This window comes from Lutjanus erythropterus, chromosome 8 (genome assembly GCF_056507025.1).
Source record: "Lutjanus erythropterus isolate fLutEry1 chromosome 8, fLutEry1.hap2, whole genome shotgun sequence".
In the NCBI taxonomy this organism is placed as follows: Eukaryota; Metazoa; Chordata; class Actinopteri; order Lutjaniformes; family Lutjanidae; genus Lutjanus; species Lutjanus erythropterus.
The window spans coordinates 7164107-7189917 of NC_139324.1; the positions used below are offsets into that span (position 1 = coordinate 7164107).

Genomic DNA, 25811 nt, shown 5'->3' on the forward strand with positions numbered 1-25811 from the left:
ATGTACAAGGGATCAAATGCGCCACTGTTTGACAAGTGGTTTGCTGCCACATTTAAAATCTGACATAAAATTCCAAGTGAGATTCAAAGTGTGCAAGAACACTGAACTTACACTTTATCCAAAACACTTGCACACTGTGGACTACTGATACTGATACTGAACTGATAACATATGTATAAAATGTGCTATTATATCATCTATGTTTTAAAATAAATGTTTTATTAAAATGTCTGCCATTTAGAGTTGTGTTACAGATTTCCATAAAGTGCCTCAGAATTTTACAAAAACATGATTTAATCAGGCATAAACAGAGTTAGCTACACTCTAAGGACCCCTGTCTCAATTCCTGGTTTAAAGAAGGTTGGAATGGTGCTCAAGCACTGGTAAACTTTCTATTTCTCGAGAAAATTCATTAAATAATATTCTTATTAGATTCCAAATGAGATTCAAAGCATGAACTGGATTTACACTTTATCCAAAACACTATTTGGTTAAATACTGGTAGAAATAATAATATTACAGTTGCATATGAAGGACTTATATTCAACAGTTGGCTGTGGCAAAATGCACCTCTCAGTGAAGCAGTAAAGAAAATTTTTCCTACGAATTCATCTGAAAATTAATACCAAGTGTGGGACAACTTTCTCATAGCTTTGCTTTTTAACTTTGTAAACACTTATTAGGCCAACTGAATCTTACATTACAGTACGCACACTGCCAGCCCTCGGCTACATCACAGCAGCCTCTCAACGCAAACAGAATATGGAATCTGTCTCAGCTTCATATCATGACTTTGAAAAGACCAAATGATTTGCTCTAACAAATATCACTTCCATGAGACTGTTCACCTCCAATAAAAATGGCTTTTCTTACTCACAGCTGCAGCAAAGTTCAAGCTGCTGCACCATTCATATTGTGTTCATTCTAAAGTTGATTAAGATAAATGGTCTACCTCTGCCTTAACAATTACTAACACCACAAAATAACACACTGAGTTCAGGTTGGGAACCCACGTTTCTCCTTGTTGCTTTAGAATTGCTTGAAATACGACCTGTCAATTTTGGCTGTAGCTGAGGTTTTACCTTAAGGTGCGCTTCTGTTCCTGCATTACAAAATGCCCCATTGTGATGAAGAATGTTAATCTCTTGTGTGTCGCCCTCTACCTGCATGCCACAGTACAGGGTAATGACGGTATAACAAAATCTGTGTCATGGGAGAGCATGGCTTACCACCCACCCCTGTCAAACAGATTCACAGTACATAGAGTATCAGTATACTGAAACTATTCTGTCTCATTTACAGTTTCAAGTGTATATATTTGTCACCCCGAGCACCACCAACAAGCACCTCCCGCCCACGCCCTCCGAATAAGAGAGGCAGGAGGCTGTGGGGGTCTCTGAGGGTCTGACCCTGTGTCTTGGGATGTCACTCCACTTTTTTGCCAGGATCACTTGGAAGCAAACATCACTGTCTCCTGGCTTCAGTTTGCTCCCTGAGGAGGGAGAGCTCCTTTACAGAAACGGAGGTTAACAAAAGAAGGAACACAATCCACCCACCACCCACCACCCACCAACCACCCTCCCATCACCCTCCCACCCCCCCACCCCCCTACACACTTTGGGTCACACACTCAGTCTTTACAAACATCTGCAGTGATGATATTGAGATGATAGCGATTTCAGGTCATTTTCTTTACACAACACAGCACAGGTCACATGAAAAGAATTCACATATGTAACAACAGTTGTCACTTGTTTGTAGATGGATAAGAGCGCACTACACACAGGCAGGTACAGGTACACATATGTTTAAACATACATTACAAAATGTACAAAAAGTGAAAACATATTCGTTAATTAAGTTGTATCATAGTAACCATAGGGAGCTTTTTCATTCTGACAACAAAAGAGTTTAAGAAGGGTTAATAACATACATGACTGGGTAGTTACTTATAAACTTTCAGAAAGTACTACCCCTGACAGAGAGTGTGATGTTGCTGTCTCAACCACAAATAGTTAAAGTTACAGTATTTTGGAAATTGCTGAATTGCAGAAAAAGCATAACTCTAATGTGTAGGCTTTATGTGTACAGCCCAGATACATTGAGTAATATATGCAAAAACATGATAACAAAAATTGAGAAATAAATCTGAATATAAATGAGAATATCTACCCACATGTCATATGTATTTGTTTAGGGAGTACATTTTTATATGATTTTCCTTTTTCATTCATTATGGAGAAAACAATGTATATAAAAGTGACATAAATAAACATTACATAACACATCTGTTCATTTTATGGCACTCCACTATATATCATAAATGTACTTAAGTTTCCAATCACATAGTGAAGTTAAAAAAACAGGAAATGATGTCAATAATACAGAAAAAGAGTGTATATCCAGGTGAACAAATAAGCACACAGGTGTGTTATATCCAAGACAAGCTTTCAAACATAATTCAATCACAATAAAAAAATATTTTCTAACCTCCATCTTAACCTCCTTTAATTATTACTGCCAGTCCTGCTCAATTAGACTGCTCATTTCTTCTTTTTTTTAATTTCCCTGTCATTCAGTCTGCTATTTCAATCTCTCTTATCAATCTTATCTGCTGTCAAAGTAAACAGTTGACGGGAAGAGTTTAATAGACTCTTAGTACTCAGTAATATAACTTTTGTAGAGGTTATTAGTGATATATGTAGTCCCAGTGCTGTTATACTCTATATCAGCACTCATTAAATGCCTCCTGTCAAATCAAATTACTTAGTTGGAACTAACTGTTGTATAAGTGAAAATGTCTGCCTCATCCAATCACACTGATTTATGATGCCTGTCTCTAAACATTGAGTGGTTGGGAAATGAGTTAATCTGTGTACTATCTGAGGTTCTGTAAGAGTGATTAAACTTTGATTTATTGATGGTTGTGACAGGCTCATATCATTGCGGTTGCACAGCTGCATTTCCCAAAATTTCCTTGTTTGTGCTTGTTCTCTTCCACTCTGCAGAGTTTGTAGACTTATGAGTTAATTAATTGCCAAAACTGGGAATATTATATAATTTTGCTTTTTTTACCTTTACCTTTTTACCTTAGAAAGATAGTGAGTTTGAGTCCATTCTTGTGATACCCAGAAATCCAAAATATGTGGTTCATAGGAAACACTGTTACTGAGCCCAAGAAATTTCCAGTAGACTTAAGATGTGAATGATTTTCTTGGTTAATAAAATTAAAAGCACGTTTTTTTTTCCTTTGCGCCTTAAGCTAAGAGTAAATACATGCTGCTCTGTGATTCTTTAGCTAGTTAGGACTGATTTCCTACAATGAAATTCTTGAGAAATACAAGCCCAGGTGTTTATTTCTGGCAAAGCAGTCCATTGTTGAGAGATAAATGGAGAGGGGTTTCCCTCGGGGGGAAATGAAGCGGGTGGAAACAATACACTATCAGCTTATTGAAAGCTTGCCAGCTATGGGTAAGTGTGTACAGTACGTGTGTTTATGTGTGTGAGTGAGCCCTTAAATCACTCTTCAGGTATGATAAAAATAACATGACTTCACAGCGTCATGTCTGCTCAGATTGGTATACTCTTCATCGTCTTTACAGTGGGGGAAAGACGCCCGGGGCTACAAGGACAAATACAAACAATAACCAGCGTTCATGTTGAAAGTCAGCGCCGGCACGACCGCAAACACCTGGATGGAAAACACAAACACACACAAACACACACCCACCACTGCGACAAACTCGTGTGAAGCTTGACAAACACAGCTTCACACCTGGACAAGAGAATAATAGAGTGAGGCTCAGTGTGGCTGCTCTGTAATCATTCTCACATGCTGCATGATTTCCCTCTCCACACACACACACACACACACACACACACACGCACACACACACACACACGCACACACGCACACACACACACACACACACACACACACACACACAAGAAATGGGAAGTAACTAAGTACTAATACTTTGCTACTGTACTTAAGTAGATTTTTAGTACTTTTTACTTTAACTTCTTACATTTGATCACAAATATCTGTTCTACTCCTTACATTTTCAAAACACGCTCATTAATTTAATTTTAATGCATTTGAGAGTAATTATTGATTATTTTAATTATTTCCACATCATCGTGTGCCGTCTTTCCAACATCACGATTGATTTCAAACTAAATGGACGGAAAAATATCATAGAAAAGACAGTGGTGTATCGATCAGTGTTTACCACGGACAACAAACATAATGATGAAGGCAACGTAATGAAAAGAAAAACGACGTAAAAGACCTAAAAAGACATATGAACATGACGAAAACTAAATAAAAGATGTAACAATATGTAACAACGTAAAAGATGTAATGAGGCAAAAACACTGTAAATAACAAAGTGACTATGATGAAAACAACATAAAAGATGTAACATGACATAATGCTATTAAAGATGTAAAAAGATAAAAATGACGTAAAAAATGTAACAAGAAGAAAATATATGTATGTAAAAGACGGAACAGTGTATAAGAATAAGACATTAAAGACATAACAAGCCGGACATGATGCAAAAGATGTACAAGACGCAACAAGATGAATATGATAAATATGACATAAAAGACATAGCAACATAAGATGTAACGAGGCAAAAACAATGTAAAAGACATAACAAAACATAACAACGTTAAAAGATGAAAACAGCGTAAAAGATGTATGTAATGAAATGAATATGTCAAAAATGACAAAAAGATGTTAACAAGATGTAACGATGTAACAAGGCAAAAAGCATGTAAAAGACGTAACAAGGTAAAAACGACGTAAAAGATGAAGACAAAACAGTGAGAGAGGGAGACTTGACTGTGGAGAGATGCTGAGGTTCAGTTATCTTTACACAGAAACAGTCAGTAGAAGTGTCCTTCAGAGGAAGACTTTTTACTTTTATACTTTGAGTACATTTCAGAGCCTGTACTTTTTCACTTTTAGTGCAGTAAACAAGTTGAATCAATACGTATATTTTTTACACAAGTATCTGTACTTATACTTGAGTAAAGAATGTGTGTACTTTTGCCACCTCTGACACACACACATGGACATGGACACACACATCAAACCCCACTTGAATACATGGACACACGTTCTCCCTGAGAGGCTCAAACAAAGGGAGGAAAGTCTAAAACAAAATAATGAAATGGAGACCACATCACATCCTGGATTTTTAACCACCACTCCCTGTGCCTTTGCTATTAATCCACTCGGCCAATCAGGGGGCTCCTGTGGGACAGCGCCCCCCTCCTTCCTGCCCCAGTACCACGTGGGATTGTATGAAGTCAAACAGTGGTCATCCATTAAACTTTATGATCCCATGACTTTTGTTGACTGGCCACAGTCAACCGGACAACAGTCCTTACTACGGATGTAACACTGTCAAAATAAATAATACTACGCTAAAGGGACAGTTCACTCCAAAATCAAAAATATAGCAGCTTGTGGTGCTGTTTATCCAACTAGATTGTTCTGGTCTGAGCTAGAGAGTTTTGGAGGTATCAGTCATAGAGATGTCTGCCTTCTGTCCAATATAATGGAACTAGATGGCACTCAGATTGTGGCGCTCGAAGAACCCAAAAACACATTTGAAAAATTCAAAACCAGCGTCTCTTTCCAAAAATCATGACCTGGTTCCTCAAGATAATTCACAGACCCAGTTGTGAGCAGTTTCATGTGGAAACTACTTTCTTTCTAGAAGAAAAGAAAGTTGTTCCAGTAGATTCTAAAGTAGTTCAGGTAGATTTTACTTCAGAAAGAAAGTAGTTCCTACAAGAAACTGGCTTCATTGTCTTCATTCATGAAGGGAAGAGTGAGGGTCTGAACTGTCTGCCCTGGAACTCTCATGGTTGTGCTGAGGATCATGTATGAAAAAAGACAAGCAATCATATTTTTCAGGATAAAGAACTGATTGTGATGGCGAGTGGAGAGAAGCTCACCTGTAAACTGTCCAGGATGATACGTAGAGACTGAACTTGTCTCCTGACGGCGTTGGAGAAGCGCTCGTATGTGGCAGCATCATACTCGCTCATATCGATCTCCTTCAACCTGACAAGGAGAGACAGAGAGAGACACAGAGGGACAGGAGAGACAGACAGTGTGAGAGCCAGGACTTCAATTTGATATATTTTACTTTTTTAGACTTAGAATTACCTGATGGGTAAGAAGTGACATGGAGGACTACCTGTCTGATATAATCTTCGCAAATTACATACATTTGCACACCTTTAATAATAAACACTATGCATTTAATAGACTGATTATGAGGAGATAGTCATTTATGATTATTAATGATTATTCTTTATGGATTTACATTCATAAAATATATGTAATTTATGGAATGTTTTAGTTTGTTTTCATTTTTTTTAACTTGCCAGAAAACATATTTGTCTCAGACAAGAAATCACAACTTCAAACAGTTTAAAAATTGATTAAAATCTAAAACTAACAACACCTACTGATAACATAGGTAGAAATATGTGGTATAATTATCTTTGCGTTAAAATATATTTATTTATTTTTTTAATACTGGTCCTTTAATGTTGTGTCCCACATTTCCTTCAGTTCCATCAGATTTTTTTTATAAAGACATGATTTAATCAGGCATAAAAAGGGTTAGTTATACTTTAAGGACCCCTGTCTCACTTCCTGGTTTAAAAAAGACAGGAATACTGCTCAAGCACTGATAAACTTTCTTATTTTCCCACAAATTCATTAAATTAAAAATAGAAATAAAAAATATGTCTATCAGATGTGTCTCAACCATAACATGTCAACTCTGTAGTCCTTCTAAATCAAAACTAAATAAGAATTATGGTTTAAAAATGTGTATTTTGATTAACATTAAGAGACTCTGAGACACTTTAAAAAACAAACACAGCAAGACAGACACAAATAATTGATGAAACTGGGGAGTCTCAATAAAAGCCAATGTCAATATATAGAACATGGTTGTGTTAATGTTTGGCTAGCAAGCTATGAAGTCGCTAGTGCTAATGTCAAATCTATACTCTTTATATAAATTCAGTCATTGTCTGATGTTCCACAAATTATTCCTCTTTTAAAGGACTGTCCATTAAAATATTCAGAAGAAAATGGCTACTAAGGACCTATTAGCAACACATAAGGCAATACTTGAGTAGCTTTGGGCAAATATTTGACTACTGCATCATCCTTAGATGCAAATTTAAGTTAAATCTCATCTTAAGTAGCTTATATGTAGTTGGGCACAGTTAGATAGAGGAAGAAAGAGTTACCATAGACTGAGAAAACGTTTCATGAGCTCAGGACACCTGTGAACAAACTGACACAGGGTCAGTCTTGTTAAATATGGAGCCCCTTTTTTGTGTGTGTGCATGTGTGTGTTCTCTCCAAAACACACCTGTGGACATGACAAGACAGGTGGGCTGTGGCCCCCGAGCCGGGCTTATCTGTCTAATACCCCTGTGCAGGTACTTCAGTATCACTGACACACACAGACACAGAATCCTTCTCGGGTGTGGTGAGGGTCTTCACCGTGTGTGTGTGTGTGTGTGTGTGTGTGTGTGTGTGTGTGTGTGTGTTGGAGAGACAGGTGGGGGGAAATCTCTGCCAGGTGTTTGAAACTTTTGGTGATGAGCAGACCGTGACCACCACAGAGATACAGAGCAGAGACTTCAAAAACACAGGTAGAGATTCAAAGATGGTGGAGAGGCTCGGACTTTATGTGTCACAGCTCGCTACCAATATGTGTGTGTGTGTGTGTGTGTGTCTGTGTGTGTGTGAGAGAGAGAGTGGTTGCATGACAACACAGCATATTGTGTAGACTACGCTGGCATCAGCCATGCAATCAGAAAGACAGAATATCCACTAGCACACATTCACTCAGAGGACATGTACCATCATAATTTCTGAATTAAGCTTAACTACAAGACACACGACACCTGAAAAGAAATTTAAAAAAAACAAAAAATAGGGACTCAAGTCATGAGCAACTTGACTTCATCTTTAACTTTAAGTTGATTATTTGGCTTATGACCTGGTCATTGTCAACAATATGAAATAGCATTTACAGATTTATTGGTGAAAGTGTCCCTTTTACAAGCAAACTCAGCTGGCTTACAGAATGATGTCACAGTGGTGCACTTGAGACTCCTCCCTCTGTAGATGAGCAAATTAGGTGTCAGAGTTATTTATCCATTACTGACATAATTTTCTTAAATCAGCTTTGTTTCTATATAGTTGAGGGACAGTTTACTTACTTTTAACTCACTAAAATTCCCTTTTCCCCTCCAAACCCCTTTTTGAGGACATTCTTATAAAAAGGCTGCTGTGGGTCATAGAAAAGGTGCCGCTTCTTCTCAACTTCAGTATTTTTAAAGAAAAATAAGAAAAAACAACTTTGGAAATGGTTCCAGTATTGAGCAAGACTGCAATGTAATCCAGCTCATATAAACAGTAGCTTATTATTACATTATTAACACTGACTATTAACACTGTGTCTTTACAACACAAGATGTCATTACTGTTTTATTTTAGTTATGAATACATTTTTTATCTGCAAACATTATTTTAACAATTCAGTATTAGTAGTCATAAAAAGCAACATATTTGTGTATGAACACAATTACCATCTGTGATGACTTGAATTTGAATTTTACACTGAGTAGAGAAAATTATGAAATCCTCCAATTTTTATTTTTCAGTTTTTACAGTGATGAACAAAGCTGATAAAATACATTTAAATCTCTCAAAATTTTCTAGAAATTAAAAAAGAAAAATGTAGACAATGAATGTTTAACAAGTGTCTTAGAACAAATGATGAAACCCATGAAAAACACAATAAACTGTTTTTTATATTTTTGGGTTTCCATGCAAAGGGCCGCAAGTTGGAGCTGAACCCCGTCTGCGGGTTCCTGCTAGAACCTTTTCTAAAGGTTCAGAGATTTTTACTTAGAACCCAACATAAAGGGTTTATACCTAGAACCATCGGTGAAAGGTTTCACCCACCCTGTTGGAGGGTCTAAAGGAGAACACTTCTATAGTGTAAGGGTTGCAGACAGAACCCACTCTGGAGGTTCTATCTAGAACCTTTCCACCTTGTAAGGGTATATACAAGAACCCAATCAGGTGGTTCTCCCTAGAACCTTGTCATATCCCAAGTTTTATCTAGAACACACTCAGAGGGTTCTACCAAGAACTTTTTTATGTACCAAGGGTTTTATCTAGAACACACCAGGGGGGTTCAACCAAGAGCCTTTTTATATTCCAAGGGTTTTTTCTAGAACCCACCAAGGGGGTGTAACTTTCTATATTTCAAGGGTTTTATTGAGAACACACTGAGAGGGTTCTACCAAGAACCTTTGTATATTTTAAGGGTTTTATCTGGGTTCTACCAAGAATTCTTTTAAATTATGGTATAAAGAACCTTTGACAAAAGAGTTCAAGAATTTCAACAATCCTTGTTGAACTCTTATTTCTAAAAGGGTTCTCTGAATGAAAAGGGTTCTTAATGGAACCCTTAGTCTTACAAAGAACCCTTGACGAATCCACATTCCTAGGTGAGCCTGTGTGTGCGTGCGTGTGTGTGTGTGCGTTGCGTGCGTGCGTGTGTGGCGAGGAGACACTCTGGCCAGTGGCCGCGGCTATTTCCTTCAAATTCCTGAACCTTAACTTAAACAGGAGAGAGAAAGTGAGTGACTGACAAATACAGCGACAGAGTCTGTTTTGGCTCGGAGACATTTCACACAAAACAACCACAAAAACAAGAACTGAAGCAGACACTCCCAGAGACTGAACACCCTGCACAGACAGCACAGACTGGCTCTGTCCTACAAAGGAAAACTAACTTCATTTTTTTGTAGAAAATGAAGTAAAATCTTTTTGTGACATTAAAGACATCCTGTGACATGTGGACAAATATCTTCTCTCAGTTGTGTTTTATTTTGGAGGAAATAGGAGCTCGAAATTACAGTAACTGCAAAAACCTGTAGAGAAACCACAGCACACCAAACTTCAGTTACTGTATTCTGACATGTCAAATATCTGCAAGAAAATGAAGAAATATGTCAACTGTGTGCATTATACTGCTATAAGAACAATAGAGAAAAACATATTAAAATAAGAGCACAGAGTCAGAACTGTCAGATTCACCTCCCAGCTGTGAAAATGTGTTAAAATGAAGCATCTCTGTCAAATTTGATCAGAAAAGGTTTGATGGTATTTAATATTTCTTCTGTTGCAGCATATTGCCTTTTATATTTAAAATTCTGATTTTATTAGAATATAAACATAAGTAGCTTCAAATGCTCAGAAACATCCCAAAACCATTGAAATTATTTGATTTGAAAACTTACTTGGATCATCACAAGCATAATGCATTATAATAATAAATGTTGTAAATAAATAATGATAAAAAATGAATAAAAAAACAACAGTAAAAGGTGCAATTTTCATTTGATTATTATCAGACTGAGGATTTGATGATATTTGTCTTTATTCTGCTTTCTAAAGCTAAAGTGATCAGATAAAATGGAAGTTACTGCCTTTTGCTCTGTATGACCCAATGTTTTTTTTGGTAAGCTCTGCAAAGGCACAATACAGGAACTTCCAAATAAGGTCAAAGGTCAAACCAGAGGTCAGGATTAATAACGTAGAAAGAATAACCTCATATAAAACTATAAAACTACCACTTACCTAATTATGTGCCTGAAACTATTTTGGCTGGACAACAAGAAAAGCTGAAGTCATTTTTCTCTGGGACATTACTGCCTTTTTCCTTTGCGGGGCAGAGCTGCTCCCAGGACACAGATGATGATGCTTTCCTGTCCGTGTATTTTGGTCTGATTTGAATTTTGCAAATGATGAATCAGACTGTTTTTAAAAAGGATGGTTTTGATTTAAGCAGTGACATTTGTATTTGTGTGTTTGGCGCTCGTACTTGTGGGCTCTGTTAGACATCACAACCTCCCACAAATCACAAACGTGCTGCCCAGTGTGGTTGTCATACTATTTGTTTGCGTATTAAAATATTTTCATGAGCGTTGAATGAAATATGGTTAACACGAAACAGTAACAACTTATCCAACACTCATCAGTTCTTGAGCAATGATTTCCAAACTTGTCTAACCCAGGAGGAGTGGAGATGAGCGGGGGATCGGAGCCGTGCTACAGCTGCTCCTGGATTAAGTCCAGTCAGCAAAAAGAGACAGATGAAATAGGACTGGACATGCAAAGAGAAACCAGAGACTGCTGTGTCCACACGGAGAGACCTGCTCCACAACATCCCGGATCAAGCTGTTGCAGATGACGAGTGGACAGGATGAAACACGCACGACTCTGGCAGGACGAGGGGAGGAGGACTCTGTGTTTATATCGATGATGCTTCGTGTAAAAATGAATCAAAGTTGATGGACAATGTTTCCAGGTGTTAAATTTTTACTCAACAAATTATTATCTTAATGCTGCTGTTTACATTCAGACTGGAGCAAATTCAAAAAATGCACTACAGAATTATTTCTTGGGTGTATATGTGTCTATTTATCTATTCTATTAAAACTAATTTAATTGCACAACTTGTGTGATATAAAGATAATAAATCACTTTAAATCCTTGAATCCTTATTCTCATGTATTTGTTTTTGAACTAATAACTTAGACTTCTTGACTTCAGAAAACAGCCTTGTTGACTTTCTAAAAAATCCACAACTAACAACACCTACTGATAAATATGACATATTTGACAAACATATTATTTTAAGAAAGCTATGACCCAGATTTCTGTCTACTCCACATGAATTTTGCAAAAAAAAAGAGAGATTTATGCAGACATAAGGGTAAGCTATACCCTGAAGACCCCGTCTCACTTCCTGGTTTAAACAAAGCAGGAATACTACTCAAGCACTGGTAACATTTATATTTTTCAATGGAATATTATTATTAGATGTGTCTCAATCATAACATGTCGGCTAAACAAGGTTTAAAAATGTGTATTTTGATTAGCATTAATAGAACTCTGAGAGATTTTAAAAAATAAAATGGCTGCTCCCTGTGACTATGCTGTGAAATGAAAAAATTTAACATTTGACATCAACTCCGTCAGATTTTTCATCTGATGGAGCCCATGGTAGCATTGATCTGACTGACTGAAATTAGCCCATGTTAGACGTGATAGACAGATGGTTCATCCGATCACATCTCAAGTGTTTTTTGAAAGTGCCTGCCCTTTTCAAAACAGTTTCTAAGGACGATTTCCTAGATGGTTGTCAGGAAGAAACCATCAGGAGGGTCAGGTGAGTTGAAGTCTACATTTAATAAAAAATGGACTCACTAGGAGGTTGGCCTGTTACAAAGTTTAATAGCTAAGAGTTTGATCTTTTAAAATATATTTTCCAGCATTTGAAAAGTAAAGATCAAAACCTGCTCAAAAAACAATTGAGGCTATCTCAGCGCTTTTAGACCAACATAGATTGGCATTAACTGCTAACTTCAAAAGCTCATTCAGTTTGCTTGAAACATAATTCAATCAGGTGTGGAGGAACATGGCCAAAAGTTTATCATTGTGAATTCCTGCGTATTTTGTGTATGTGTGTGTGTGTGTGCATGTGCGTGTGCGTGTGTGTGTGTGTGTGTGTGTGCGTGCGTGTCTGTGTGTGTGTGTGTGTAACCCAATAAAAATGTTTTTGAAAAGAAAATATGGTTTTGTCCCAAATCTCAAGAATGAGCAACCTTTAAAAGAGATATAAAGTATAACTATAAAAACAAGACGGTTGTCAGGTACGTAGACACAGCCAAGAGAAGTGTGATTGTGTGTGTCTTGAGAGTGCACATGCGCACGTGGGTGTTTCATATTTTAGGCATACCTAAGCCTGTTTTAGCTTGCATCTTTGTCAGGTTCTCAAGGGTTTACGGAAGGATCACAGTTTGATTGATGCTGAACCCAAAGCTAAGTAAACAAAGGATTGTGCAGACACATCAGTGAATGAGGAGGGATGGAAAAAGCCTGACAGAGTTGGCCTGTGATTTGAAAATGATAAATCAAGCGTTCCTGCAGGTTTTTCTGTGTGTGTGCTCACCTGCTGTGTAAAGAACAGTCACGTACAGTGACATCTACCTGGAAGCAGAGTGTCAGCATGTAGCTACAAGATTTTCTCTGGGCTTAGCGGGACACTGATAAACAGACAGAAGACAGGAGAGGGAGGAGGAGGGACAGAGTGTCAAAGAAGAAATTTAGAAAAGCGAAGTGAAATGACTACAAATAAGAAGAGGAGAAACACAAAAATAGAGGAGAGTCAGAGAGGTTGTTCTCTTGGTGTGAAAGAAGCCAGTGTACGAGAAGAGCCACACAGGAAAGGGGGAGGACAAGGGGGGAACAGGGGAGAAAAGAAAGTTAAGAGAACGAGACCGTTTGAAGCAAAAGAGAACAGAGACAGCCTTCATGGTTGAGCTGGTGAAAGGGTGCCCTCTCAACCCTCAGCTCTGAAGCAAATGTGTGTAAGTGAAGAGACACACACACACACACACACGTCCCAGTGGGATCTACGATTGTGTTCATCCATCCAGCTGGGGAGCTGCAGCCTGTGGTGGTTTGCAGGCTTGGAGAGTAATGGAAATACATATTCATATATCTACACATAACTGGATTATGTAATTAGGTTACAAAAAAGGTAATCGTATTTCTTTACAGTTACAGGAAAAAAGATGTTATCAGATTACAGTTACTTTTAGTAAAAATGGGTTATTATCAGGATTACAATTTTAAATATGTTACTTTGTGCAGCGTGCGCACGTTACACATTACAACACTTCACAGTCACACAACACCACTCTGGTCTGAGTAAAACCAGCTGTTCTTACAGCTGGTTCATAATCTTGGCCTCTAGTGAAAAAAAGCTTCACTGGGAGGAAATGTCAACATTATTTTGTCTTTAAATCAGAAAAGACCACTTGCTACACAGAATAACCACTAACATTAGCTACACAGACCAACCACTAATGGCAGTTATACAGACCAACTGCTAAACTTAGCTACACAGACCAACCGCTAACTTAAGCTACACAGATCAACCGCTATACACAGACCAACTACTAGAATTAGCTACACAGACAAACTGCTAACATTGGCTACACAGATCAACCACTAACGTTAACTACAAAGAAATACAACTAACCTGTCAATACTACTGCTGCTACTACTGAAAAGTATTTTAGGGTAGTGTGTTGGTAAAAACAGAAGGCCCAGACCAGACTAAGGAAGGAATATCTGGACAAGCAATTAATAAACAACTATAAAACATTATAATAGGCTAAACAATTTCACTATACTTGGTATTGAAGTGATCCAACAGAAACTGGAAGTAATTTAATATTGTGATATTTGGATAAGGTTACTTACTACATTTTTAAACTGATAGTAATTGTACAAGAATACATTATTAAAGTAACCCTCAGAGGCCTGAGGACAGAGCACCATACCTGGGATAGCTGACTGACCAAGAAACCCTGCAGACTGCCAAAACAAATAGGCCCAGACACAAATACACACACCTGTTCCACATTATACACATCACACACTTCAGTTTCCAAGGTGGAAAAAGACAGTCGCCTTAAGGATCAGCCATGCTCTCTTGTATACTGGGCAGACATTTTTAGCATGTGATCCCTGTATTTTCTGTATTTAAAGCAACCTACCTTTCTTTGAAAGCTTTTTCAGCCATTTCTCGGGCTGCTCTGCGGACTTCTTCTGGAACTGCATCTTTCTCAGCCTGAGAAACCTGGTAGACCTTGTGCCCCGCATCCAGCCGATAGGGGCCGCCTTTGCCTCCGAGCCCTGCAGTGTCTCTGCCACCTGCCAAGATACATCTTATTAGTGTTGAAGGGAGAATGATTTAGGTAACTCTCAACTTACTTAAAACCAAACATTTTATCCAGCATTTATATAACCTTGCCCTTTTCGACGGGAACTACCATCAGATAAGCCAAATATCACTCTGTATAAAGCCTTTGGCAGAAACAGTAATTTTACCTCACAGAACACAGGAGTTGCTGCTGCTCTATCACTGCCTTGATCACTTAGTTTTTGTGTTATTGTGTGACTTCAGTGTTTTAAAAGGCAAATCGTCAAAGTGATTTAAAGGGCTAACCATTAAAGTACTTAAATTACATAATAACACAAACAAACTAACTGATTGAGGCACTGGTAGACCAGCAATTTCTGATCGACACGCAACTCTGCAAGGTAAAATACCTGTTTTTGCCAAAGGAGTCTGGTGGCTTTGGAGAGAGTGATACAACAACTTATATATAGTGGTTTCCAATCAGAAAACTCTGTCTGACAGAAAGTTCAAAGAACATTAAGTACTCTAAAGATAGCATACATTTAAACTGTTTTTTTTTTCTTTTTTAGGTGGTTAAAATACATTTTCTGCTGACCCTGTCGACAGCAAGAGATTGCTTATTCTCCATGCTGGTACTCCTTTCTCTGCTTCTGTAAACTGGGGGCTCATCGACCACCATCTACAGTAGGTAATACACTGAATGTGTAATAAGCAGCTCATACAACCCCACTTCAAATAACCTGAACTACCTCTTTAAAAGAAATAAAGAAATAAAGCCCAAAACTTGCCTATGTACAAATAGATTTACTAAGTTATAGGCTATGGGAAGTTGTTTTTAGAAACGGTTTGGAAAGGGCCTGGCACTTTCAGAAAAACACTTGCTAGGTGCTTCCTGATGCAGTAAGGAACACTGGTTACCTGTGCCTCCTGCCCACTGGTTTCCCCCAACGTGAGGAGCGTTGTTGGGGTCAATCTTGCCATGTTTTGGGGCAGTGACATCCAAGCCACTGTCCCTCTGGATGGTAATCTGAGAGGAGAGGAGTGAGAGGAATCATGTGGGTCAGTTCTAAAACATTCAGTAAACACTGTAAGTACAGACCTTCATACATCTGTGCAGGTTCCTTAAGCCTCTGAAGTGAGCCACATATGCCTAGACTTATATGGGTTAAAGCAGACCTGAGCAAAACGTGGCCCAGGGGCTGGATGTGGCCCACTGAAAGGTTTCATTTGGCTTGCAAGGCCATTATGGAAAAAATATGTATTTTGCTTACCATTAAACTGTTATCAGACCTTTATTTTTAAAGGGGTCAGTGCTGTATTTTTTGGTAATGATAATGAACTGTATCTTTTATATTAAACTGTAACTTTATTCACATAAAGTTGTACATCATGTTGTTTATGTTGTCCTTCCACTTTTGCTGCTACTATTGTAGCAGCCTGTATGCAGCATGCATGGTACTCTGTAAAACATCAAGTTTTGGACACTGGCAACAAAATATTAACCTACAATTCATTCATCATTCATTCATCAAACCAGAAAGGGTAACCAACAGTATATACAGAGCACTTCTGACCATTCCATTATTAGAGATTTGGTCATTATTAGGACCTTGTATCATTTGTATTTGGCTCACAGCAGCCTGATCAATTTCATATGTGGACCGCCATGAAAAATATTTCCCCACACCTGGCTTAAAGGGTCGGCTCAGCCCTAAGTCATCACTAGCAGTATTTTGTCATGTATTAAGTCTGGTTTTCCATTAACAAAGGGCCTCTTGCAAGAATCACATCAATTCTCTTACAGTCTGTATCACCATTCTTTTTTTTAAATATTTACTGAATTGATTTTTTTTTCATTCCTGCATTAATTTTTTATAGAAATAACCAGCATTTGGTGTGTTAGCTCTAGGATAGAATATAATGAGAATTCCCATTGATGCACTGATGAAATTAGCATCATGTTCATGGTAATATCTTAACAGACAGGGCCCCGTTTCCCAGAGCCTTCATAGCGCTATGTGCGTCGTAAGTTGTATTTTAAGGTCTCCCGGACTGTTTCCCAGAGATGGGAAACAGCCTGTAAGCTTAAGGGAGACCTTAAGATACAACTTACGATGCACATAGCGCTATGAAAGCTCTGGGAAATGGGGCCTGGATCGATTTTACTTCAGATGCTTAACATAAATTAACATGTGTGTTCAGACTTTAAGGCATACACTTCCTCAAGCTGCTGATTTCACACTGCTAACTTGGAAGAGACCATTGCATGCCAGGAGAAGGCTGCACACATTTAGATTTAACATTTTCTTTACTGTTCACTACACGATGAACAGGAACAGCTAGACATTGCAATTTATTTTCATTCATTCTATTGTACATTAAATTACTACTTTTATATGCAGTCAAGTCTAGTTCAATTTCATGTAAATTATGAAGAATACTCTTTTAAATGTCTGCAGTTTTCAGGGGCTTTAACATCTTATTTTATTCATTATTTTCTTGTGTCACCAGCTTAATGAGCAGGAACACGTAAAGTTTATGTTAAAATAGTTTTTACTATTTTTATACACTTTAAGAATGCTAATGCAGAAATAAAACTCAAAAGTGCATGAATGCACTAAAAGAGCGGTGTTCACTGAACATGCTCATATTTTTGGTGAATGAATGGATCAGTCTGCAATCAATGAACATGAGTGACGTTCACGTTCACTTCACAATCATCAGCTGATAAAAACAAAAATGCGGTCGCAGCAGAGAGAGGGAGTGTGTGAATATGACAGAGATGTGGAGGTGATATAAAACTTTGATTGATCATGTCGCATTAAGTGTGTGAACTACACTGCAGACTGGAGTCTCTGTTACAGTGAGAAAAGGACAGACCATATTTGCTCATCTTCTCTGTCTTATCTCCCTCTTCATCTCCTTGCAGTTCTCATTCACTATGGTGCATTCAAATTGAACTGGAAAGTCAGGATTTCAACTTTTCAGTTGAAATTCAATAGTATGTTGCTGTTCAAGTTTGCTGTCTGCTGCAGTGTTGCTGCTCAAATTGTTGTAAATTGTTGTCAATAACTAAAGACATAAGTAATCTTAGCCACTCAATATTCATGTTTTAATAGAAAAAGATTCTATCTAAAATAAGTTTTTACATAACAGAATGAAAGTGAGGTAGTTCCTTCCTTTTTTTCCTTTCTGTGAGCTGAACTTTGAGTTCCTTTTTTAAAATGTGAACTTGCACAACACTCCTGACATGTGATGTTCACTGTCTTTGGAAATATTAATCATGAGTTATAGTCTCTGAAGTGTATGATTTGACTTTTTTCACATGATCTAGTGTTAAAAAAGCAAACAAAAATCGCAATATATCATAATATAAATTTATATATAAGTAATATAATCGCAATACTTCAGGAGTGTTAGTCCAGTAACACTTCACTCTAATTTCATCAAGGGAAACAATGATTCACACAACTGTTGGCATTATTGTAGTGCTTCAGTTTGATGCTCAAGAAAAGTCATGTACAAAAGACTGTCAGTATTTTTCCTTTTAGATACTGCTGAGCGGTCTCACTATGCATTTAGCCTTTTCATATAAAAGATGTATGTACACATACATAGTGTTTAGCTAACCAGTTACTGAATAACATTCCAAACCACTCAGGGACTCAGGTTTCATCAGAAAGGCTGCAGTGTTTAGACAATAACAGTGTTAGAACACTCCCTGGGAAAAGCCACAAAGAAACACACTGGGTCGCACTTGTAGTAGCGATCGCACTTTTCCAAGCTCACACAACCTCTCTTCAAATGTCCTCTTTGTGTTAACCTCCTGATGTCTTGAATTAGTATGTGAGACAGCCATCAAACACCAGTCAGCTACCTACCACACAGTCAGAGCGTTAAGAAAATGGACTATCTGTAAGGTCTGAGGTTTTGGCAGGATGGACAGAACAGGCTCTGTGTCTCTCTGCAGGAGAGCGATACACAGAGGTTAAAGCTTTGTTTTTTTAGGTCCATCTCAACGGCACCATCGGTGCCAAAATCAGCCCGCTGGCTCTCACAGCGAGGCAGGGCGGCCGGCCAGAGTCTGGCACGCATGAAGGAGTGAGAGGCGAAGCGGTGGATCAGCTGGAGACTGAGTGTATCCCCTGTAGATCAGCTGCATTCTTACAAACTGCAGGAATCTGAGTGGTATCTTTGGGGGAGGAGGTTCAGTTGTTAACTGTGGGTGTGTGACTTTTATTTTGCTGTGTTGGATTTTCTCATGCTCTCTGTGGCTGAGCAGGGACTTATCTAGTACGAGCAGCAGTTCAGATGAGAGGGACCTGTCCTCTCCCTCTGTTGTCCACACCTCTAACCGTCACACACAGCAGAGCTGAGAGCTCAGGCCGTGTTCTCACACCTACATGAAGCTGCTGTATCAGCAGAACTCTATGTTTAGAACAGATTAGGACGGTCAGTCTGATATAAACCATGTCAGATTACCACAACAAGATAATCCTCACTGTGGGAAGCATCTTATAGAAATCACTGACACTCTTACAAATAAAGGTGCCAACTAGAACCATAAAGGGTTCTTCAGCTTGTCCTGATAGGAGAACCCTTTTTGGTTCCTGGTTAAAACATTTATAAGGCTTCCACTTGGAACCCTTTCACAGAGTTCTGCCTAGAACCCAACATAAAGGGTTATACTAAGAACCATCTGTGAAGGGTTTCACCCAGAACCCCTCTGAGAGGTTCCACAGAGAACCCTTCTATGATGTAACAGCTCCACCTAGGTTTCCACCTTCTAAGGATGATAACAAGAACCCACCTCTCTTCCAAGGCTTTTTCTAAAACCCATGCAGGCATACTACTGAGAACCCTGGTTGGTTCTATCTAAATCCAAACTCAGGGGTTCTACCAAGAACCCTTTTATATTCCAAGGGTTTATCTAAAAAGCAAACCATGGGGGTTCAACTGAGAACCCTTTTATATTCCATGGAATTTTCTTAGAATGCAACAGCCGGCTCTCAGAAGAACCCTTTTATATTCCACAGGTTTTATTTAAATCCTGCCAAGAATCTTTTTATATTCCAAAGGTTTTATTTAGAACACACCACAGGGGTCTACTGAGAACCCTTTTATAATCCAAGGGTTTTATCTAAATCCCATCCAAGGGGTTCTACCAAGAACCCATTTATATTCCATTCTGAAACCCACCCTGAGGGCTGAGAACCTTTTTATATTCCAGGGATTTTTATTTATCTAGAACACTCAGAGTGGTTCTACAAAGAGGCCTTTTATTTCAAGGGTTTTATCTAAATCCAAACTCAGGGAATAACCTGTTTTCTAATCAAGAAAACACTCAGGGGGCTCTAGTGAGGACCCTTTTATGATCCAAGGGTTTTACTGAAAACCCATTCAAGGGGTTCTACCTAGAATTGTTTTACATTCCAGGGGTTTTATGAGTTCTTCAAAGATTTCAACAATCTCTGAAGAACTCCTTCTTTCAAAACAGGATTCTTTGGATGAAACGGGTTCTTAATGGAACCCTTAGTCCTGCAAGAGAACCCTTTACAAATCCTTATTTCAAAAGGGTTCTTCAGAAGCGAATGAGAACCCCAGCCCTTCAGGAAGAACCCTTTTGGAACCCTTATTTCTATTTGGGATCATTCTGTAACTGCCATAATTCGCCAACTGAGCACGAGCCGTTTCTTCCTTAAAGATTCACGCAAAATTTATAAATTCAGAACATCTCAGTATTTATCTGGAGAACATCCACCAAGTGTTCCAGCTGTGTTCCATCTCTGCCATCACACCTGAAACAGATGCTGGGTTTAAATGCATAGAGGCACCTTGTTAATAACTTAAAGGCTCAGTCACTTTTTCCACAGGTTTTACCAGCCAGTCTGGACATTCAATCTGACAGCCTCCCAGGAGAGAGCTGTCCTCTCCAACCTCCACCACAGAAAATGTGAGTATTTAAGAATAAAGGAAAATGTAATAATAATGATATCAAGTTTTGACAAAAGCATTGAAGCAATAATGTGTAGAATGTTACACATAAAATAATAGGCTGACATGTCCTCATCGATACTGCAAAGGGTATCAAACATGCAGCATCAGTCAGGTTCGATGAAAAATGCCTCCTGTAGAAGATGTGAGACCAGCTGTGTTGGCTGTTGAAATCACAGATCTACATGAGAATAATCTTTACTGACCATTCCTTGCATGACAATAAGACTAGGGACAGAGGGTGGCAGGGGTGTTTTAGTAATCAGCAGGGTCTCAAACACAGGTAAATTAACATCCTCACTGTCCCATGCAGCTGCAAACCAACAGATCTGTGTGTCAACAGAGCTTTCCATTAGTCTGGTGTTGGTGAAGCTCTGCAGGAGGTGTGTGTGAGTGTGTGTGTGAGCTCGCAGATGAACCAATGTTACCCTCAGTAACCAGAGAGAGCCTGGTGCCATAGCTCTGTGGTGAGGTAAAGGGTCAGAGGTTTGAGCCACTCGCGTCACTGTAGCTCACCTTCAGGAGCTCACCAACACTGTGTGACCACTCTCTGGTTACACATTGATGCATACATGTCTGTGTATGCGTGAGTTACACATTGCATACGGCACAAAAAAAAAAAAAGCAACAGAACATGAGCTCTGAGGCACACATGCCATGGGAAATGAGGGTGTGCACCTGATGCAGGGAGGGTGGCCTTATTTGCCAAACTACGAAGATATGAAATAACACACAAACTCTTTGAGGTCTGAACGAGTAAATTAGTCAAATTCAGTGTCCCATGTCACATTTTTAAGCTAGCTCACTTGCTAACTAATTGTTGTCTCATTTTTGGTCTGATAAGCCCAAAAATTCCAATATTGCATTTTTCCAAGCTAGCGGTGAACCAGCATGCTAGCTAATTCCTGTCTCAATTTGTGGTCTGAGAAAATGTGAATTCATCAAAATCAGTGCCCCATATCACTACTTTCCAAACTGGCTGTGAAATATTACACTAGCAAGCTAGCTAACTGTCTATCCATCCATTTATGCTTAACTCAAACGGTTCACTCATAGTCCTTCAGGGTTAAGGTTCCTCATTACTTAGCATCAGGTGCCAATTGACACAGTGTGGGAGTAGCCCTACTAGCTAGCTAATTCTCATCTTATTTTTGGTCTAATAAACAGTAAATCCATCAAATTCAGTGTCCCATGTCACTATTTTCCAATAGTGAAATAGCTCACTAGCTACCTAATTCTTGTCTCATTTTTGATCTGATAAACCATAAATTAATTAAATTCAGGACCCTGTGTTACTCTTTTTTCCAAGGTAGCAGTGAGATAGCATGCTAGCTAATTCCTTTCTCAATGTGTGATTTCATTAACACTACATTCATCACATTCAGTATCTCATATCACTATTCTCCAAGATAGCAGTGAAATATTATGCTAGGTGGCTAACTAACTGACTCTGATATGTGGTCTGATAAACTGTAAATTCACAAAATGTGCTATTTTCCAAGTGACACATGATATGCCATCTATGCCTAACTCAAACTGTTAACTCATAATCATTCAGAATTAAGGCTTCCCAAACACCAGGCGCCTATCCTATTAATACAGTTAGGGAATAGCAAATTCTTGTCTAACTTGTTGTCTGAAAACTGTAAATTCATCAAATGCTGTGCCCCATATTGCTATTTTCCAACCTCCACATGATAAAGACATTGCTTGACTCGAACTCTTGTCGAACCATAGTCCCTCAGAATGAACATTTCCCAGTACTCCAAACCAGACACGCATGGTTAAGGGTGTTGAGAGTGGCTTCAAAGGCTGTACTGCTAGATGAATCATCCTCACTGAGTGTTTTATGAATGTGATTACGATCACTCGATAAACACCACACACACTATTTTCGCTGTCAACACAGCACCAGTTCCATCAGACCTGTCTGTGCATCTGTCCATCAGAGAGGAAGCCGAGCTATCAGGATTCCAGTTTCCTGAACACCAGCCCATTTCAGTAATCCACCCGTGTCATCACACTGTATATAGATAAAACTGTCTTGCTGGTGACAACATCACTCCTGAATGTGTCTTCATGCTGGTAATGACTTCCATTATGGCCCAGTCACAACCAGGAAAGAAGTGACTAATGCACTACTTTTGGTCTCAGAAAAATGATGAGTGATGCGTTACAACATGTGTCCATTTTGGGCTCTGAGTTACTCGGTTCAAGTTCATACTCTTGTTGTGAAAGAGCCGAGGCATGAGTTATTTAGGTACTGCAGCTACAGGACTGTGTGTGTGTGTCACATTACATTGTCCCAGCAGGGATCCTGACACCAGGACCTTCAGTTCTGCTAACTACATGAACACAATCAGATAGGAGAAAAGCCACGTTTTTGCTATATAATCACCAGGCATCTAGCATTCAAAATTAAAGATAAAATATAATAATATCCAAAAAACAAAGCTGAAATACTTGAAACTGGTGGCCAGAGCATGAACCTATATGATCCTTATTATCAGCATTGATCATTTTTCCAACCTACTCTAAATGAACCCTGCCCTCTTTCGATGATGAACGTCAACAGCCGTGTTCTGTGCCTGACTCAAATTCTTCTCGTAGTCCCTCAGATTTAAACATTCCCATTAAAACCAGACATCCACTGAACGTAGAGAATAAGCACATTAGCTAGCAAACTCTTGTCTCATTATGGTCTGCCAAACAGTAAATTCATCAAATTCAATGCTTTGTATTGCTTTTTTTCTTAGCTATGTAGCTGTGAAATAGCATGCTAGCAAGCCGATTTGTGGTGTGAATCAATCAAATTCACTGCTAAACTCAGTTCTTCAGAATTAATGTTTCCAATTATTCAACACCATACACACACTGAACACATAGGTAGGAAATAGCTCCACTGGCTAGCTAACTTCTGTCTAATTTGTGGTCTGATAAACAGTATTTAGTGCCACCACATCACTATTTTCAAGCTACTGTAGGTGTGAAATATCATGCTACGGATATACTGGAATTTTTAATCTCGATATGATACCATGGAAACTGCTGATACTCAATACATCAGATTAATCAATAATGAAAATAATTGCTATAGGAAGGACATGAAAAATATGTCCAAACATGGAGTACGTCTTATTACATCTGTTGCATCACTTTTTTGTCTGTTGTTAAGTAGTTTTTGCTCTTGTTAGATCTTTTCTGTCTCGTCTCATCTCGTTACATCTTTCTCATCTTGTTAGGTCATTTTTGTTCTTTTTTTTTCATTTTGTGAAGTTGCTTTTATTGCCTTTTATGTCACTTTTCATCTTGCTAAGTATTTGTCATCTTGTTACATAATTTTTCCACTTTTTCATTGCACTTGAAAAATAGGTCCAAGCATGTGGAGCACATGGACATATGTCACATTCACACTTTTTCAGCTGACAAGATTGTGACAGGATTTATTAACTGATCAATAAAGACAAAAAATCAACAGATTAATTGACAATGAAAATGATCCTTAGTTACATCCCTAGTATCAATATTGTGAAAATAAGAATTGAAAGCATTTTGATGATATTTCTGACAACACTAGTACACACTGAACTCATCTTTAGGCTTTAAAGCAACCCATCACACAGGTCCATGTTTGTCTACATCCACACACTTCCAGTATTATATATTCTTACTATTAATATAGTAATATTAATCTACTTGCTGCTGTGTTTCTGTTCCCACTGGTCCCAGCTGTAATCTGTAATCTAAAGATGGCACCTTAACCCCGACACAGGGAGACAGGATGAGAGGAGAGGGGAGTGTGGGGAGGGCGCTGCAGTTGAGAAAACTTCATTTTTATGACTGTGGGAATCCATGTCTCCACCCCACCCTCCTCTCTCTATGAGTTTTTTCCCCTCTCTCTTTCTTTTCTTCACCCAGTGTCCCTCTCTCTCTCTCAGTCCACGCCTTGTCTTGTAGGATTAATAGCCTCATAAATTTCTGATTCTCCCTTTAGACGCCTAAAGACACAGAGTGATTTAGGAGTGAAGGCATCTGTGTGCGTGTGTGTGTGTTTGTGCATAAGCACACTTTTTAGTGCTTCTTAAGGAGTAAAGACAGGCCATGTGTGAAGTTGGGTGCATGTTAGTGTGTTATATGGTATAAATGCAGGTTTGGGGAGTAACAAATTACATGTAACAGGATTATAATCTGGATACAAAAAGGTAACTATTCCATTACGGTTATAGACAAAAAAAAGATGTAATCAGTTTGCAGATATTTAACAACATACTTGTATATTTAAGTGCACATGTGTGCATTTGCACTTAACAATGGAAGGACTAACTGGACAAACAATTCATAAACCTAACAACAAACATTATATCAGGCTAAAACATATTTGCTATTAAGGTAATGAAAGCGTAGTGGAAAGTAATCAAGTTTCATTACTTTAACACTGTGATAACTGGATTAGATTACTGACTACATTTTGAACAGGTATTTATTCACTGTGTCAGAATACACCAGCTGAACGTGTGTGTGCAGACAGGTGAAGACTGATGTCTCCTGTACATCTGTGTGTGTACTGATTATGTCAACACTGCTGTAATGGAGCAAATATCAAAAGAAAGACAGATGAGAGGGAATATCGTGTACACACACACACACACACACACACACACACAGCCAAATGTATGGTTGTCCAGAAATACATGTGTGCATGGAGCTGGAGTTAAAAGTCTTTCCTCTATTGCAGCAGTCAGCAACCCAACGAAATATCTGTCTTGAGTTACAACTACTAATGTCTATATTTTCGTCTAAGACTTTCTGGTTTGTCACACAGACCCATCTGGGAAGTCGTCCTTAGAAGCTGTTTGGAAATGGGCAGGCACTTTCAAAAAACACTTGGCAGGCAATTGGATGGACCTTCTGTCTATCACGTCAAACAAAGGTTAACTTCAACCAATCAGATCAAACTTTCGTGACTCTCTC

The 25811-nt window shown here is 38.5% G+C and overlaps 1 protein-coding gene across 1 annotated transcript in view; it reads right to left on the minus strand.

Annotated features, from left to right (window-relative positions):
• vwa8 (von Willebrand factor A domain containing 8) overlaps nucleotides 1-25811 on the minus strand; it is a 131690-nt gene that overhangs the window by 12067 nt on the left and 93812 nt on the right. Inside the window, exons 38-40 of the mRNA XM_084724361.1 lie at nucleotides 15765-15873; nucleotides 14701-14857; nucleotides 5974-6082 (exon numbers count right to left, since the gene is read on the minus strand). Of these exons, the coding sequence (XP_084580487.1) occupies nucleotides 5974-6082; nucleotides 14701-14857; nucleotides 15765-15873 (375 nt within the window). The remainder of the gene's footprint in view (nucleotides 1-5973; nucleotides 6083-14700; nucleotides 14858-15764; nucleotides 15874-25811) is intronic.